The 18127-nt window shown below is 44.5% G+C and overlaps 2 protein-coding genes across 2 annotated transcripts; both read left to right on the forward strand.

The window, feature by feature from the left end:
• The first annotated feature begins 1296 nt into the window (after positions 1-1296).
• Positions 1297-2493, forward strand: LOC147498664 (uncharacterized). Its single transcript, XM_086563311.1, has one exon. It carries the CDS (start codon positions 1297-1299, stop codon positions 2491-2493), a length of 1197 nt encoding a protein of 398 aa, XP_086419437.1.
• A 2309-nt stretch (positions 2494-4802) lies between these two features.
• LOC147498665 (uncharacterized) lies at positions 4803-5369 on the forward strand. Its single transcript, XM_086563312.1, has one exon. The coding sequence runs from the start codon at positions 4803-4805 to the stop codon at positions 5367-5369; it is 567 nt and encodes a 188-aa protein (XP_086419438.1).
• Positions 5370-18127: the final 12758 nt, after the last annotated feature.

Below are 18127 nucleotides of genomic sequence, written 5' to 3' on the forward strand. Positions count from 1 at the left end.
TTTTAGGGAATTGCAACTTAAAGCATGAGTTGTGTAGTGGTAGGATTCGCGACTACGAGGATTGCTGGTCGATGGGCCAATGCAAGCTGCTGTAACGGAACGCAGGAGTAGAAGATAGCTGGGGAATAGAGGAGCGTAAGTAAGACAAGCAAAGCAGAACCGAAAGTGTACGGGGATAAGATCGCTGGAGTGAAAGGGTGGACCAAAACCCTACGCTGAGCGTGGCCGTGGAGCAAAGGATGGGAGGACAGTGGACAACAATGATGCGAGGGAGGGAGTAGAAAAAGAAGAGTGGGAAGAGAAAGAGGGAAAAGGAGAGCGGGACATTGAGATTATCAGTATCAACCCCTTTTTGGGTATTGAGGTGGGCGGTCTCATGGCTCGAGGTAGTATAAGAAAGAGAAGGCGCGGCAATCGGATGGATGTAGGCCGCAGCTCTGCAAAAAAGTGATTGGGCCGCTTGGAGCATGTGGAAACAGAGCGGTCAAAGTCCAAGAGGAGGCAACTTAACAGAACAGGAACGGGTGGCACAACAGCATGGCCGCAGAACCCTAGGAGACAGATGTGCTAAAATGAACCGAAGGATGAAGTGAGATCAACGGATAGAAAGGGAAAGAGGGACAGTATAAAGAGGAACAGTGAGGAAAAGAGAAGTGGAGGAAAAAAGAAAAGGGAGAGGGGGGAGAGTGTTAGGACATGGAATGTTAGAAGGTGTACTGAGAGCATTTACATTTGGCGCCGTCTGTGGGGACGAGAGAGAGTTGAACAGTAGGGGGTATGGCAACGAAAGCAAAGAGAGGTGTGGGACGACCGAGGAAAGTGTCGACCAGAGAGGAGGTGGCTGAATCGGTAGGAGATGATGGGGGAGAGCACGGGGTGGAAGAGACAGCGGCATCGTCTTCGGAAGAAACGAGACAACTGAGAGAGGAAGTAGCGAGGTTGAAGGAAGAGAACGAGGAGTTACGAAGAGAGAGGAAGACCGTCGAGGAATCAGAAAAGGTGATGTCAGAAATGGTGAGAGAGGAAGAAGGGAGACCTAATGTGGTGGAGAATGGGGTGCCGGGGCTCACTAGGGAACAGGTGAAGGAGATGATTGCTAACGATCTGAAAGCAAGCTAGGAGCAAGCAAAAGGTACGTCCGGGACGGCGAACCAGGTAGTGGCGGGATTGAATCGCAACCCATTGGCGGACGCAGTTTGGAAGGCGGAGGTCCCAAAGCGGTTCAACCAGCCTAGGTTTGAGAGGTACGACGGGACGGGAGACCCAGCGGACCACATCCACCACTTTCGGCAGCAAATGCCGCTGTGGCAGGAACCCAGGTACGACGGATTGCGGTGCATGATGTTCCCAGCAAGCTTGAAGGGAGGGGCCTCAGACTGGTATTATAGATTGCCCGAGAAGAGCATACACAACTTTCTAGAGATGGAGCAAGCCTTCGTGGACCACTTCATACACCAAAAAAGGAGGGTGGTGGACATAGCGGCCCTGTTTAATGTGCGACAGAGGACCGCGGAGTCAGTGAGGGAATTCTTATGCAGATTTAAGGCTGAAACTTTAAAGGTGGAGAACTTGGACGAGAGGACTGCAGTGATTGCCTTTGAGAGGGGGCTGCGGCCGGGAACGAGAGTGCACGAATCTGTGGCTAAGAACGAGATCACGTCATTACAAGACTTGTACCCGAGGGTAGAGAAGTATATACGGTATGAAGACACATTGCAGAAAGAGACGAGGAAGACAGGGAAAGCCGTGCTGGCTTTGGATCGAGCAAGGACCGCTGGAAGGTATGAAATCATCAGTAGGGAGAGTGGTGGACGCTGGGGCATTGCACGGCCGGAAAAGAGTGGAGTCGAAGGCCGGAGAGAATATAGAGAACGGAAGCCGTATCGGGAAGTGGATCCGATACCCGTGGACAGGCCGTTGGAGGAACTGTTACCGCTGATCCAAGATCTAAAAGGCTACGAAGGACCGCGGAGCAAGCCCAACGAAATACCGGGCAAACCGTATTGTGCATATCATCAGGTACAGAATCATGAAACGAATGAATGTTACGCCCTCAAGTGGATGGTACAGAAGATGATTGGGAGAGGGATGCTTAAGGAGTTTATTAAGGGGAAAGAGAAAGCGGAGCGGCGGTCGAGCCCGGGGCGTATTCTGGGTACAATAAATGTCATATTTAGTGGGGAAATCTGGAGCCACAATGCTCACCGGGATCGGATACGGCGGACAGCTAGCATCCAGCAAGTTAATGAGGAGGCAAGGTATTCGCGGCCAGTCCCATGGCCCGCGAACAGCAAAGGAAGCATCGTGTTTACAGACACCGACTTGAAAGGGGTGGATGTCCCACATGAGGATGCGCTGGTGATCACGGTGGCCATGGGAAATTACATGGTGAAAAGGGTCTTGATTGATCGGGCGCGGTGGGATTTGTTGTTCGTGGGAACGATGGAAGAGATGAAGATAGGCGGTGAAAACAACCGAGGCCATCCCGACTAATTTGTAAGGTTCAATGGGAGCATGACCGAACCACTGGGGGAACTCCTATTGCCAGTAACAACGGGACCCGTGACGGTGTTCTCGCGGTTCAAGGTTGTGGACGCGAACTCACAGTACAACGCCATCCTCGGTAGGCGGTGGATCCATGAAATGAAAGCGGTACCATCCACCTATTACCAGGTAATCAGATTTCCCACCCCGACGGGGATGCATGAAGTCCGCGGAGACCAAGTGACAGCGCGGAATAGCCATCAGGGAACAGTGAAAAGGATGATTCGGGTGGACGAGGGGGAGACCTCGCAACCAAAGAAAAGACAGGCATAGCAATTACAGTGCGCCTCCGCAGAAGAGGAGGCTGAGGCGCCAGTGGAAACAAAAACGCTGGATGAGATCGAATCAGTAAATATAGGAACCGGGGAAGAGGAAAAGGTCACATCGGTAGGGTCGAATTTGTCGAAAGAGTGGAAAGATAAGTTGGTGCAGTTCCTCTCGAGAGAATAAGGACGCGTTTTTTGGACAATCGAAGAAATCACCGGGTTGGACCCCGAGTTTGCTTGTCACCGATTACACATGAGGGAGGACGTCAGGCTGGTGAAACAAAAGATGCGCAATGTTAGGCCGAGATACGCGGAGGAGATTCGCGATGAGGTCGCGAGGTTAAAAAGAGCAGGCATAATTCGGGAAGTTGAGTTCTCGACCGGCTATCCAACATAGTCGCGGTACCAAAAGAAGAATGGGAAGGTCCGCGATGTGTAGAGACTTTTACGGACGCCAATTCGAAAGTGCCCCAAGGACAGTTATCCGATGCCGCGAGTGGATGAGCTAGTAGATCGGACGGCAGGGTTCAAAATTTTCTCCTTTATGGACGCCTCGATGGGGTACAACCAAGTCGCAATGTATGGACCAGATCAAGAGAAGACATCGTTTGTGGTGGAGGGGGGAACATATTGCTACACGAGGATGCCATTTGGTTTGAAGAATGCCGGGCTACGCCCAAATGATCGGGAGAAGATGTTTGCAAGCAAAATGCGGAAGGGTATTGAGGTATACATCGACGACATGGTAGAGAAAAGCATGTCGGAAGAGGAGCATATAGAGGGATTGAAAGAGACGTTTGGCATATTGCGGGCACATAATTTGAAGCTGAATCCCGAGAAGTGCACTTTCGGGGTCACCACCGGGAAATTTCTGGGTTATATTGTGACCCACCGGGGAATAGAAGCTAATCCAGAGCAGATCCGAGCACTAATAGAGATGCCGTCACCCCAGGACGTTAAGGAAGTACAAAGGCTGGCGGGACGGGTCGCGGCCTTAAATCGATTCATATCCAAGTCGTCTGACAAATGCAGGCCGCTGTACAGGTTGTTGAGAAGGACGCCAGATTTTGTGTGGACGGCTGAGTGTGAAGAGGCTTTTCAGAATTGAAGAGGTACCTGGGACGGGCGCCTTTGCTATCGCGACCAGAACCCGGGGAGAAGTTATACCTATATCTGGGAGTGTCCGAATATGCGGTAAGCTCAGTCCTCGTTCGAGTGGCAGACAAGGTCGAAAGACCGGTGTACTTCCAAAGCAAAACACTGCTGGATGCGGAAACCCGATACAGCAAAGTGGAAAAGTATGCCTTGGCACTGATATTCTCGGCGCTGAAGTTGAAACCGTACTTTGAGGCACATTCAGTGGTGGTGGTGACAAATCTGCCTCTCAAGCAGGCTCTGAGGGCGGAGAAATCTGGAAGAATGGTCAAATGGGCGGTAATGTTGAGTTCCTATGGAATACAATATCAAGTGAGAACCGCAGAAAAGGCTCAGGCGGTAGCGGAGTTTCTAGCAGATTTCCCTGCAGAAGACCCCACTTGGGGGGAAGAGATGCTCATGGAGCCCGAACTGGAAGGAGAGCCAGATGGGATGGATCCCTGGGATAAAAGGAATGGATGGAGAGTGTTCGCAGACGGGTTAGCAACAGACGCGGGCAACGGAATAGGCGTGGTGTTGGTTACCCCTGACAACGACCGAATCGAGTTGTCCATGAGGCTCGGGTTCACGGCTACTAATAATGAGTCTGAGTATGAAGTCGTGATCACAGGGGTTAGAGATGGCCGGGAATTTAGGGTCACGAAGTTAACCGCCTATTCAGATTCCAACCTAGTGATATGTCGTGAATGGTGGGTTCGCCGCTAGGTGTGCTTTCGGATGGCGGCACTTGGAAGTGGTGCACCGCAAAGGCAGCCGAAGTTCGAAAAAATCAGGTTTGAACATTTGGGCCGCGGGGAGAATCGGCATGCGGACGCACTTGCCTATGTCGCGGCCGCAATGCCCGGAGCAGAGGAGAGAACCTTAAGAATCAAGAAATTAGGGAGATCGAGCATTGAAAAGAAAGTCGAGGTATATCAAGCTGCAGAGGGGGAAAGGGGATGGATGAGTCCTATCAAACGTTTCTTGGAGGGAGGAGAGGTGGTAGATGAGAAGGAACGAAGGAGACTGGAGCAAACGGCGCGCCGGTATGTTCTGATAGAGGGAGAGATGTACCGAAAGAACTTCGATGGACCACTACTAAGATGCCTGGGACCAAGTTTAGCACAAGAAGTGCTGGCGGAGCTTCATGCCGGGGACTGTGGGAGCCATTCGGCGGGAAGAACAACGGCACACCGACTGTTGACGCAGGGGTACTTCTGGCCTCATATGAAGAGAGACGCGGTGGAATTTGCCAAGAAATGTGGGAAATGTCAGTTTTGCTCACTAATATTTGCACCGCGCGAACCATTGCATAACGTGTCCAAATTGCGGCCATTTGCCATGTGGGCCATGGATATAGTGGGTCCGCCCCCAATGGCGAAGGGGAAGAGAAGGTTCATGTCGGGCGGCGGATTATTTTACTAAGTGGGTGGAGGCCGTGGGCCTTGCAGCAAAGTCGGAGGAGCGGTGATCAAATTCTTATGGGAAAACATTATCCGTAGATTTGGGTTGCCGCACACCATCATCGCGGACAACGGAACGCAGTCCACGGGTCAAGGTGAGGACTTCTGCAGACGATAATGTGAAAACAGGATTCTCAGCCCGCACAACCCGGAGGGAATGGCGGTGCCGAAGTCTTGAACAAGACGATCATGAACAACCTTAAAAGAAAGCCGGAAGACCGCAAGGGAGCATGGCTGATGAACTAAGTAGGGTGCTATGGGCATACCGCGACTACACCGCTGACGACTACAAAGGAGACGCCTTTCTCATTGGCATATGGTATCGAGGCCGTGATTCCTTCAGAAATGATGGCAACCACCACACGCACAAGGGCGGTGGGCGATTGGGATGAATCTGGGGCATATTGGCTCGCGACCAAACTTAGCGAGGAGAGGAGAAGCGGGACACGCGACGATTAGGCTAGAGGAATACCACCGACACCTCGGAGAGAAGATGGCAAGCGATAGCGCCACGCGGATTCCGTTTGGCGATTGGGTTCTCAAAGGGGTCCGCAAAAGCACTAAAAGGCAAACGAAGGAAAGTTGGGACCCAATTGGGAAGGGCCGTACTTAGTGGTGGGTGTTGGAGGAGCCGGAACATACCGACTGCGGACTGAGGATGGGAAGCAGATAGAGAGGCCTTGGAATATAAGAATGTTGAAAAAATTTCATATCTGAATGTAAGACCAATCCGGACAAGGGGCGTGGGCTGTTTGTACATATATAATACAACGGCACTTTTGAGAAGTTAACAAATGACCGAATCAACTTAGGGGCAAGGCAATGCCCCAGCCGGCCTGCCGGTCACGGAGAGCGGGGGGAGAGATCCCTTCGCGGACGTGATGTCCGAATCAAACTTAGAGGCGAGGCAATGCCCCATCCGACCTGACGGTCACAGAGAGCGGGGGGGAGATCCCTTCGCGGACATGAGATCCAAATCAACTTAGGGGCAAGACAATGCCCCAGCCGGCCTGCCGGTCACCGAGAGTGGGGGGAGATCCCTTCGCGGACATGAGGTCCAAATCAAACTGGGAGGCGAGGCAATGCCCCAGCCGACCTGACGGTCACAGAGAGCGGGGAGACCCTTCGCGGACATGAGATCCGAATCAACTCAGGGGCAAGGCACGCCCCAGCCGGGCTTTGCCGGTCACCGAAGCGGGGAGATACCTTCGCGGACGAGATGTCCGAATCAAACTTGGAGGCAAGGCAATGCCCCAACCGACCTGACGGTCACAGAGAGCGGGGGGAGAGCCCTTCGCGGATATTGTGTCCAAATCAAACTCTCGGGCAAGGCTATGCCCCGGCCGCCCGACAGGCCGTGGAGAGAGCGGGGGGGAGTTAGAATCGAATATGCACAAGGTTAGAGACGGCAAACATTGGAGTTAAACATGACATGTGAAAACAGGGCTCCTCCAATAGGAGGCCCACAAGGTCAACAAAATTACAATTCTTAGCAAAACTCCTTGCATAAGGGGGGATTACAATTCTAAGCAAAGCTCCTTACATTAGGAAGGAATTTAACAGTGTTCAAAAGCGTCAAGGGCGCCACAGCTAAAACATACAAAACCAGATACCAACACAAACAAAGCAAGTTCAATTTCACGGAGAAGCTAAACAGGCATCCGAGGCGGTATCGCCTAAGTCACCAACAGGGGTCTCTTCAGTAGAGACATCAGCAGCATCTCCAACGGAAACGGCAGCAGCCTCGGCAGGGGCTTCATCCACAGCTTCCCGGTCTTCTTCTGGATCTTCAACAACATCCCCAACGCCAGCCGACCCTTCCGGTCTGGTTTCAACCGCGGTAACCATCTCCCCCACGGTGCCCATCTCCTCATCAACGGGGACCGGCGGCACCTCAGGCAGGAGGCGGCCTTCCTTGAGAAGCCTTGAATGCTCCTCTTGGATCTTTCGGGCCACTCTCTTATCCGCCAAGGACCGGTAATGGGCCTGGAGGGTAGCCATATCTGCCTTGTGCTGATCTAGAAGGACCGCAGTATCTCGTTGATGCTGCTGCAGGAGAGAGGTGCGTTGCTGGCTCAGGCGCTCATTGACCGAGTCCATATAATCCTGATGGTTGTTCTCTGCAATTCTCAATTCATCCTGAGCCCGAGATTTTGCCAAGTCGGCGGCGTCTAACTCTTGACGGAGTCGTGCACAAGTAGCTCTCAGACCGTCAGGACCGCCGACCTCTCTCTCTAAGGAATCTACCTTAGACCGGGCACTGAACAGACCGCGGATCATATACGACATGTCCAGGCTTACCTAAGTACGGATGAGACAAGGGCGTTAAAAAAAAAAAAAGATGCGGAGAGAGTGGGAAGTACCTTCTCCCAGTTTGTATACAGAGAAGTGCGGTGATGTTCAAAGGTACCGGCATCAGAATAAGCTCGGTCCTTTGGCAGGTGGGAGCCGTAGAAGATGGAGGATGCCACCGCGGGAAGTTCTCAAGAGCGAATCTTCAACATTGACTCGGGCGGTGGCGCATCTTTGAAAACCGGGACAAAGTCGGCAGGAGTGGCAACCTCTTTGCCTGGACGCTGGGTGATAGAAGGGGGAGCATCTTCTTCCGTCACACGGGCGGCGGGGATGGGGTCTTCTGGCTCTACTGTCCTCTGACGCTTGGCCGGCGGCCCGTCAATAGGAGTGGCCGCAGGGATGGGGGGAGAGACTTCAATTACTTCGTCCTCATCACTATCAAACAGCTTCATCTGGGAGAGATCCATGTTCGCGGAAGGGGACTGTGGAGGGGTGAATTGATCTTCCCAAGTGGAGATGGCACGGTAGGAAGGAAGCAGTTCGAGTGCCGAAGTCTGAGGGGGAGCAAGAGATGATGGGGCGGCGGACGTGGAACGAGATCTTCGAATAGGTCGGCGGCGGTGCTGGTGAGAGCGGGAACGGTTTTTGTGGGAAGGTGAGGCTTTGGGTCTACGTTCCTTCGGAGGAGGCGGACGGTAAAAAGGGGCAGAAAAGCCCAGGAATTCGCGGAGTTGAGGAACTTCCAACAAAGGGGTACCAGTAGAGGGGTTAACGTTCAGGCGTTCAGCTTGGGCAGTACCAAGATCGCGGAGTCGGTCGAAAATGGGGCAGAGGTAGCCAGAGTATACCCGGGATTTGGAATCAGACCGCCAACCTGAAAAGAAACATAAACAAGAAACCAAGGTTAGCTAGCGGATCAAAGGCCGAGAGAAGAAAGGACGAGGATGAAACTCACCACTAGATTGGAAAACGAGGTGATTGAGTGTTACTCCTGCCGGGAGGGCTGCAGGCAAGAAGTCACCGGACACATACAGTGGGTAGTGGTGCCACTGTTTATCCGAGGTGGTGACACGGAGCAAGAAAGTTTTCTTTTGGGGGCGGACACAGAAGGATTGGTATCCTATACCCACATCCTTGGTACTTTTCTTTAGAAAATACTGGGAGATAAGGTCGCGGCAAGTTATCTGAGGGTCGCCGGTCCTGTTGTAGTAGTTCAGCGCATACGTGATTCTCCAGAAGTTGCCGATGCCTTGGCATGGAGGGATGTTGAAATGATTGCACACTTCCACATCCAGAACGGTGAGAGGGAGTCGCAGCCCGGCGACGATCTGACCTACTGTGACAACTAAGCACCAGGGCCGCGGAGGCACTAAATGGGGATAGTAGGTGACGGATGGCACGTGTTCTATCAAAATGCCGGCGGGAATGCCGTAGGCAGCCCTAATCGCTTTTAGGTTAGGCCTGCGATATCTGGAAGGCGGCAGTAAAGGGGCAAGGAAACGGCCGGAAGTAGAGGGGGCCGTCGTGGCAGCCACTGGAGGTGGAGAAGCCACCTCAGTAGATCTAGAGGGTGAAGAGTCGGCGGAGGGAGAGGAGGAGGGGGACTCGGAGGCCGACGCCGCCATCGAGAGGAAGATGAACAGGTTAGAAGAGAAAAACGATGCTAACAGTTGTAAGGGAAGTATGACAAGTAGGGATAGAAGCAAACAAAGAGGATAAAACGATAAGAGTAATAAGAGCAATAAAAGACCAACCTGAAACTGAGTCCAGCGACGCCAAAATCCGACCGGAACCAAGCCAAGGAGAGTGAAGTCAGGGGAGAAAGCGCAGGGAAGTTGGAAAAGGGAGGAGAAAGCAAGACAGAGAAGGCTAAAGGAAGAAAATGGGGGAAAGAATGAAAGCGGGAGTTTAAATAGAGGGAGGGTAAAATGGTAACTGCCGAGGTGCGGAAACCGAAGGGACTATAGGGGAACCGCTAGGAGCTTGACACGTGGGGTGCAGAACACGAGGAGGCACAGAAGCGGCGCACGCAATGAGTGACCTGTGACGCGTGCAAACCCCTAGGGAAGACCAAACGAATCCAAATAGAGAAAGGAGGTACAAGGTTCTCGGCCCCGGGCCAATCTCAGAGGCCGCGAAGCCGAGAAGGGGCATCTGTAGTGGTAGGATTCGCGACTACGAGGATTGCTGGTCGATGGGCCAATGCAAGCTGCTGTAACGGAACGCAGGAGTAGAAGATAGCTGGGAATAGAGGAGCAGAAGTAAGACAAGCAGCAGAACCGAGTGTACAGGATAAGATCGCGGAGTGAAAGGGTGGACCAAAACCCTACGCGAGGCAAAAAGCCGCGGAGCAAAGGATGGGAGGACAAAAGTGGACAACAATGATGCGAGGGAGGGAGTAGAAAAAGAAGAGTGGGAAGAGAAAGAGGGAAAAGGAGAGCGGGACATTGAGATTACCGTATCAACCCCTTTTGGGTTATTGAGGTGGCGTGTCTGGCGGCTCGAGGTAGTATAAGAAAGAGAAGGCCAAAAACCGGATGTAGGCCGCAGCTCTGCAAAAGTGATTGGGCCGTACTGGAGCATGTGGAAACAGAGCGGTCAAAGTCCAAGAGGAGGCAACTTAACAGAACAGGAACGGGTGGCACAACAGCATGGCCGCAGAACCCTAGGAGACAGATGTGCTAAAATGAACCGAAGGATGAAGTGAGATCAACGGATAGAAAGGGAAAGAGGGACAGTATAAAGAGGAACAGTGAGGAAAAGAGAAGTGGAGGAAAAAAGAAAAGGGAGAGGGGGGAGAGTGTTAGGACATGGAATGTTAGAAGGTGTACTGAGAGCATTTACAAGTTGATCAAGAGAAGAAGAAGAAGATATTAGACACACAACTATACCGTTTGGCTTCAACATTATATTTTTAAGGTCGCCAATATTTCCCTACATGGACCATGGTAGAATATTATACCTTGAAAGCACTCACAGCCCAGTTAATGCAGAATGCAAATTCAAATCAAGTAAATACACTTATATTCAGATCTTGTGGTCCCACTATAATAACATCATGGTCCTCGCAAAACCGGAATGAACAATTGTTTACAATGAACAATGTGGTACAAGTATTTAAGTGTGTTGTAACTACATCAGAAAAAAAAAATATCCCCATATTTGTAATATATGACTTCTACAAATATTCCCTCATGTGCATTTTATTATGTCATTATAGTTTCATGTGTAGTTTGTTGCTTCATGTGCTAAGGAAATCTGCAAATTGTGTATCACTCCTAATTTTACTCAACTTTTAAATTTCTAAGTGCATAAGGAATGTTTGAAAAACTATAACTGTTTTGGGTCAATGTTGGGAGCTTTTGTTCTAGGCCTTACGATATTGAGAAAATGAATTCTCGGTCTCCTTCCCAACCATGTTAGAACCCCAAGTGGGTATTGAGTACACCCTTTAGTTTGAGCATATCATAGAGACAGGTAAGACGTGCTTTGGTAGTGAACAATTTGTGTGAGTTAGAGACTACTCATGCATCTATACACAGATGTAATAGGAAATAAGGCATGCCATATATAGGCCCATTTACATAAAAGTACCAAGATAGATCATGTAGATAAAGCTGAGAAAGGGAATGAACTAATGCTTACCCCTTTGCCATGTGTCCGTCACATCTTAATGGTGTGTGGTGGGTTTAAGCCCATGTTTCCAAGTTAACTTAGTTAGGGCTTTCAGACCCAATTCAGGGTTGTCATTTTCCATCTTAAAAAAAAAAAAAAAAAAAAAAAAAAAAAAAAAAAAAAATGGTGTTGCTGCAGGTTAATTTAATGTCATGAAAGATAGCCAAATTTTAATTATTATTATTTTTTATCAGTAAAATTCATTTAATTTGTATATATACTAATGATAAAAAAATATTGCAATTTTTGAAAGGTAGACAATTTGAAAGGCAATGCAAGTAGCGTGAAATTGAAAGTTGACAAAAATGATAATCTCACTAAACTTGAGTTGTTGCAGGTCTTTACCGAGATCTTGCTTTTCATACAATAAGTGAAAACTGCAAACCGTAAGGGATCTTTGTGGTAGTACTTAGTAGTGTCAAAGCTATTGTAATCAATTTGAGTATTTTGAAAAATGAATTTAAAGGTTACTTATTATTTGTTACTGCTAGCTCCTTGGATCAGTAAGTCCCTGGATGGCAAGACCTTTAGTTAAATGATACCAAGATTCTGCTCTTAGTACGTTGCTGCTTATATGTCACAGGTTTTGGGAGCAGCAGCCATGGGCATTAACTCAGAAAAGGATACAGGGTAACTTGAAAGACGATGTTGCATCACCCGGGGGTACCATCATTTCTGGGATTCGTGAGTTGGAAAATGGTGGATTCCATTAGATTCAATGAATGCATAATTGATGCTGCCACTAGCAGCCTTATTTTATCAAAGGTAATAAAATGCTTTAGAATCCCTAAATGTTGATATTAGTGCTTTCTTTTCTCTTAGGTATTTTTTTAGATTGTTTTTTTTTTAAGATTAGATGTGAATTCTGTAATATTGGTCCCCATCCATGTTCTTACACACATTGAGTGAGATATATACCAAATCCATGCCATCATTTTGAATTGTCCGTCACCATAAATACATTTAATTAGTAATTAAGACGTTATAAAAATGAAAATACTATAGAGAGAGAGTACGAAGGGAAGGAAACCAATGCCTACCTTTATATATCGTAAACCCAAAAATGTGCATAGACTAAGTGTTCATCTTTTGCTGGATGAAATGAGTTATGAACCAGGAACTGCCGCTAATAGCCTAATGAGCATAGTTTTGGACATAGCAGATTATATATGTAGCAATACTTATAGTTTCTTATATATGCTAGGGATGCATGGTTTCTATGGTTATAACTGAGTTTAGGTATATTTGTTGTTTTATTTAAAATAATTAATTGAACGACTGTTTTTTAAAATAATAACTATTTAATGGTGTTTTTTTGTCTGGTTACTTTGCATCATCAGACTGTCGTAGGAGTCAATAACAGAATAGCATTAATCACATAATATCGAATAGTATACAATAAAGGTCTTTGTGTTCTAATGTTGTGGTTATTAGGAATTTTAATGGAGATGAGATGGTTAGAGCTATCAATCGGCATAGTGTCACACACTTGCCAACTCTTCCGCCATTATTGATGGCTTTGATAAGTAGAAAGACTCTATAGAGGTGTGATTTGGGGACTTAGAAACAAATTTGAACTGGTGCAACTCCTTTGCGTATGAAGATTATACATTATTTCCTTTAGAGTTTTCCTGGTGTTGATTTCATTTAGGTGAAGTGAAGCATTATTTGTCAATTACTTAAGTATTATTTAAGTTTGGCTTAATTGAACTTCCTTTCCTAGATTTGTAATTTGTAATTTGTTGTTATAATGTAGAGCTGATCTTTTTTTACTTCTATGCAATGTTAATTAGGCAGCATAAAAAGGGTTAGAGTTGCTTGCTTTGTAGAGCACTATAAATCTCATATTTAATTGTGCTTGCTTTGTGTGTAGACCTCAGCGATGTTCCTTATTATTGGTACCTTGCTTTCAATAACATTATCATCAGACAACTTATTTGATTCAAGTTGTTCATTTTGTGTAGTTTTTCTGTTTGGTTGATGTGGATTATTACTTTTTTGAATTGCATTTTTGTATGTGAGTCCTAACATGGCATTGCATTTTTGCTCAGAGCTTTTAACATGGCATTGCTACTCAAAATGGTGGTTCCCTTGCATAGGAGATAGTCCCAGTAAGAACTCAATTATGGTAACAGATTTCACCGTTTGTATAAAACTTATATTATTTATCAGCTTCTAAGGCGATACCGGTTGAATTTCCTAGGGGAGCTAGGGGCTCCATATTTGTTGATTCGGATGAAGGTGTAAACAAGGTAAAATGAATTGATTACTATCAAATATTTTTCCTATACATTTGTTTCTTCTTATGAGGCGCTTTATCTGTAGCTGGGAAGAGTATAATTTTTGAGATCATGCAAAACAACAGGGCAATAATACTGACATTGACATGACAACTAAAACAATTCGGAGTTCTGTTCCTAATGGGAATCAAAATGCTTCTTTGCAATACCAGGAGGTTGTGTTGAATGTGCCTTTTGATACTCTACATTCAAATTCACTGGCAAAAAATCACTGATGGAACTCAAGTTATAGATTGATGTCTTCTATACAGTGAGGTAACAGGTGATAGCAATGGAGTTACTACATCTGTTGGGAGCAAACACTTTTTTTTCGGAGGTTCAAATTGTTGAAGTTCATTGTTCGGAGGATAACAATCTGAAAATTGGAGCTGATGGTGTGCATGTTAGAGTTATTCAAGTGAAACATTTAGAAAAACAAGCTTTATATGTTGGTGCTTTTAACTTAATTACTCTGTTTTACTAATGTAATTTAATTAATTGTGTAGTGTTATACTTTTTGTGTGTAACATATATTGATGTCTGTCTAAACTAAGACCGGTTCAATTTGATGCCCAGAGGGTGTGCACTATGCTAGTATATATAATGCATGTATGTATAGCGGATAGTAGTATAGTATAATGTACATATGTTCATAAAATACACATGTACGTACAATTTATTATACATACTTAAAGTTTTTAGAAAACTTTGAAAAACTATTGAATTTATGACCATATATTACTTCTTTTGAGAGGACAAAAATATCGGTGGCAAATATTATTATCGCACTAAAAACTAACTTTAATATCGATTACACAAGTAAAAAAGGTAATTTTAGCAATAATAATGTATAGCCAGAGAAATAACCAAAACCCGAACAGGAACCGACTTAATTAATGGGTATGGATCCCAATTTTCTAAATATATAAAAAAAAAAAAAAAAAAAAAAAGACCTGAACCCGATAGGAACCGTTAAAAATAGAACCGAAATCGAAACCAGTAAAAATTGAACCGGAACCGACCCATGAACACCATAGATGTGATTCTGCAATAAAGTTAATTGTGTAATTTTTTTGCCCTATGAACTCTAACTCGAGTTGGCTCATTTTGCATATATTTGCTAACCACAATTAACTAATATCTTACGACTATCACAGAGTAATGTATGCAATTGCTAGTTTTGGACTTCTTTATCGAAGACAAAACACCAACAAAGCCCTTAGGACTCAGGAATGATTAGCATGTCATCTGGTTATGAATTAAACCATTAATCTAGGGGGAATTAGCGATACCCCCACATTTAAAGATCTCTTTTGCGATATCCCCCACATTTGAATATCATTTGTGATATCTTCCACATTTTCAACTTCCGTCGGTCAACAGTTAGTTGACCAAGTCAAACCGTTAAAAAAAATGGCCTAATTAAATAGTGGGGGTTAGCAAAATACCCCTCCACTTCAACACAACAGTGTGTTACATAGTATGTATCATCCAGACAACGGTATGCTACATAGTATGTATCATCTTTACTTTGGCAGACCAAAACTTCAAGTAAGAATGGTGAAAACCAAGTGATAATGGGGCTTAACAAGATGTTATATAATATGTATCATCCAGAAAATTGTATGCTACATAATATGTATCATTCTTACTTTGCAAGATTCATCAACTTTTCAAAAACTGAATCCAAAACTGAATCCAAAAACTCTACATAATCCATATACTCTACATAAACTGAATCCATAATCCACATTCTCTAAAGACAAAAAAAAACACAAAAATCCATACACAAAAAACAGTCGAGTTGCTTGCTTCAATTACTCGATCTACTTGAAAAGTTGATGAATTTTGCAAAGTAAGGATGATACATACTATGTAGCATATCATTTTCTGGATGATACATACTATATAACATCATGTTGAGCCTCATTATCACTTGCTTCTCACCATTTACTGGAAGTTTTAGTCTACAAAAGTAAGAATGATACATAATAGGTAGCATACCGTTGTGTCGAAGTGGAGGGGTATTTTGGTAATCTCTACTATTTAATTAGGTCGACTTTTTTTTTTCTTACGGTTTGACTCGGTCAACTAACTATTGACCGACGAAAGTTGAAAATGTGGAGTATCGCAAATGATCTTCAAATGTGGGGGGTATCGCAAAAGAGATCTTTAAATGTGGGGGGTATCGCTAATTCCCCCATTAATCTATGTGATTATGTGAAAGCAGGGACGGACCCAGGAGTTTCGTCGAGGGTATTCAAGCTAAGTCGAAAATTCAACAATGAAAATTTTCTTTAGTGTTATGTAAAATAAATAAATAAATAAAAAATAACGAGTATAAACATATGATTTCAAAAAGCAAAATGATACCCGCGAGAAATTGAATTGAGAATTCGAGATGGTTTGATAAATGAATCTGAGAAAATGTCCAAATAATAGAGAAGGTGATTGAGAAATCGAGAACATTTGAGAAGTTTACTAGAAAAAAAACGAAATGAATTACTCATTGGAGTAAAAGTAAAAGTGTTGACTTGGCCTACGTTACAGATAAGGGTGGCAGTTTTATACACGACCCGCTAACCCGACACGAATTCAACACAAAATTAGCAGGTTTGGGTTGGGAAAAAAGGCTTTTGGGTCATTTAAGGGTTGACCCGCCGAACCCGTCAAATAAATGGGTTGGGTTAGGGTCACATATGTTAACCCGAGTAACCCGTTAGTAGACCCAATTAGTTCTCGGGTCTAATAGGTCGGGTCATCAACCCGTGACCTGTATAACCTACTTTAAGATAAGTTTCATTATTTTTTAAAATCTCATTATCCTAACAAACTAAAATAAACGACTAAAAGGAGAAAGATTAGCCATCATATTGATTCATTTGATAAATATATGTTTCGTTATTCAATTTTCATTGATATGTAATTGGATTATAGATTGTTTTTGAAAATTAATATATATATATATATATATATATATATATATATATATATATATATATATATATTTAATAAATAAAATTGTGAAATACTAAATATTTTGTATACAGGTTGTCTGTGAATCCGATTCGAAAATTATCTAAAATTAACCCACTGGCTTAGCAGGTCACCCGTTGGGTAACCCGTTATATTGGCGGATTGGGTTTGGGTTTGACAAACTCGACACGATTAGTAATTAGGTCGGGTTTGGGTTTGCTCTCTTAACACGTGACTCAAATATGACACGACACGAACTCGACCCAATACGACTCATTGCCACCCCTAGTTACAGAGTCCATAATCCAAAATGTTGAAAATCATTAACTAATGAGCCAATTTTTTTTTTTGGCTAAATACTAATGGGTTAAGTTAAATATTAAACATTTAAGCCTACTTTTTTTTTGGGAGAAACTTGAGGGTATTCACTTGAATACCCTGCATACACTGGGTCCGCCCATGTGTGAAAGCCTAGTAGCTCCATGGACCAAAATATCGCCGATATATTCGATATATCGTCGATATATATTGGTATTTTGGTACCCGATATCGATATTTTTTATATATATCCATTGAATATAGAATTCTTTTTTTCTCGATATATATTGAAATTTCCGATATAAAATTTTATATTGCTGAGATAATCGATATATCTGATATTTACGAAATATATTGTTTGACTTTTTGACCATTTTTTAATATAAATCCAATATTTTTAATATTATATTTCCAATATTTTAAATAGTTTGGACTGATCACAAAAAAATAGATATATCCGATTTATATCAGTTTTTGGATACACCGATATCGATATTTTGGTCCTTGAGTAGCTCACGTAGTTCCGATTCATTTGGGCTTGAGCAAGAATAAACCAAACATGCTCATGCTCATGCTCATGCTCATGCTCATGCTTTAAGACCAACTTCCTTCCCTTCAACCTCAAAATCCAAGATTCAATCGATTCTAAAATTCAAATTATAGCCATAGACTGAAATTTGCTGTAGTTTTGTAGACTCATAGATTGAGAATCTAAGAAAGCTGCATAGCTCCGTACCATATTCGTATTTTGCGTAAATGAAAGCGCAGAAATTGTCATTGACAAAGAAGAAAACAAAATGACAGCTGGAAACTTCATTCCTTCTCTCCAAACCTCTCCTTTCGTACTGCAATGAAACAATGTCCTGTCCCTGGAATGTTTAACTTTAATCCCATCACATCATTTTCTCATAAATCTTCCCCTACTTCTCTGATGTATACATCTCCTGTAGTCCTCCATCCACATAGGGCCCACTTCAGTAAACCAGATTTACGCACGTGTCTAAATTGCATGATTAATCCACGTGGAACGTATCTACAAGATAAAACTTGGGTACTTTGGGATAAACACAAACAGAGCTTCCAACTTTTCATTCACTCCTTAATCATTTCATTAATCTTAAATTTAGTAATTACTAAATTAAATAAAAAGCAATATTCTTTTCTTAATAATGAAACA

Source organism: Coptis chinensis, chromosome 5 (genome assembly GCF_015680905.1).
Source record: "Coptis chinensis isolate HL-2020 chromosome 5, ASM1568090v1, whole genome shotgun sequence".
NCBI classification, from domain to species: Eukaryota; Viridiplantae; Streptophyta; class Magnoliopsida; order Ranunculales; family Ranunculaceae; genus Coptis; species Coptis chinensis.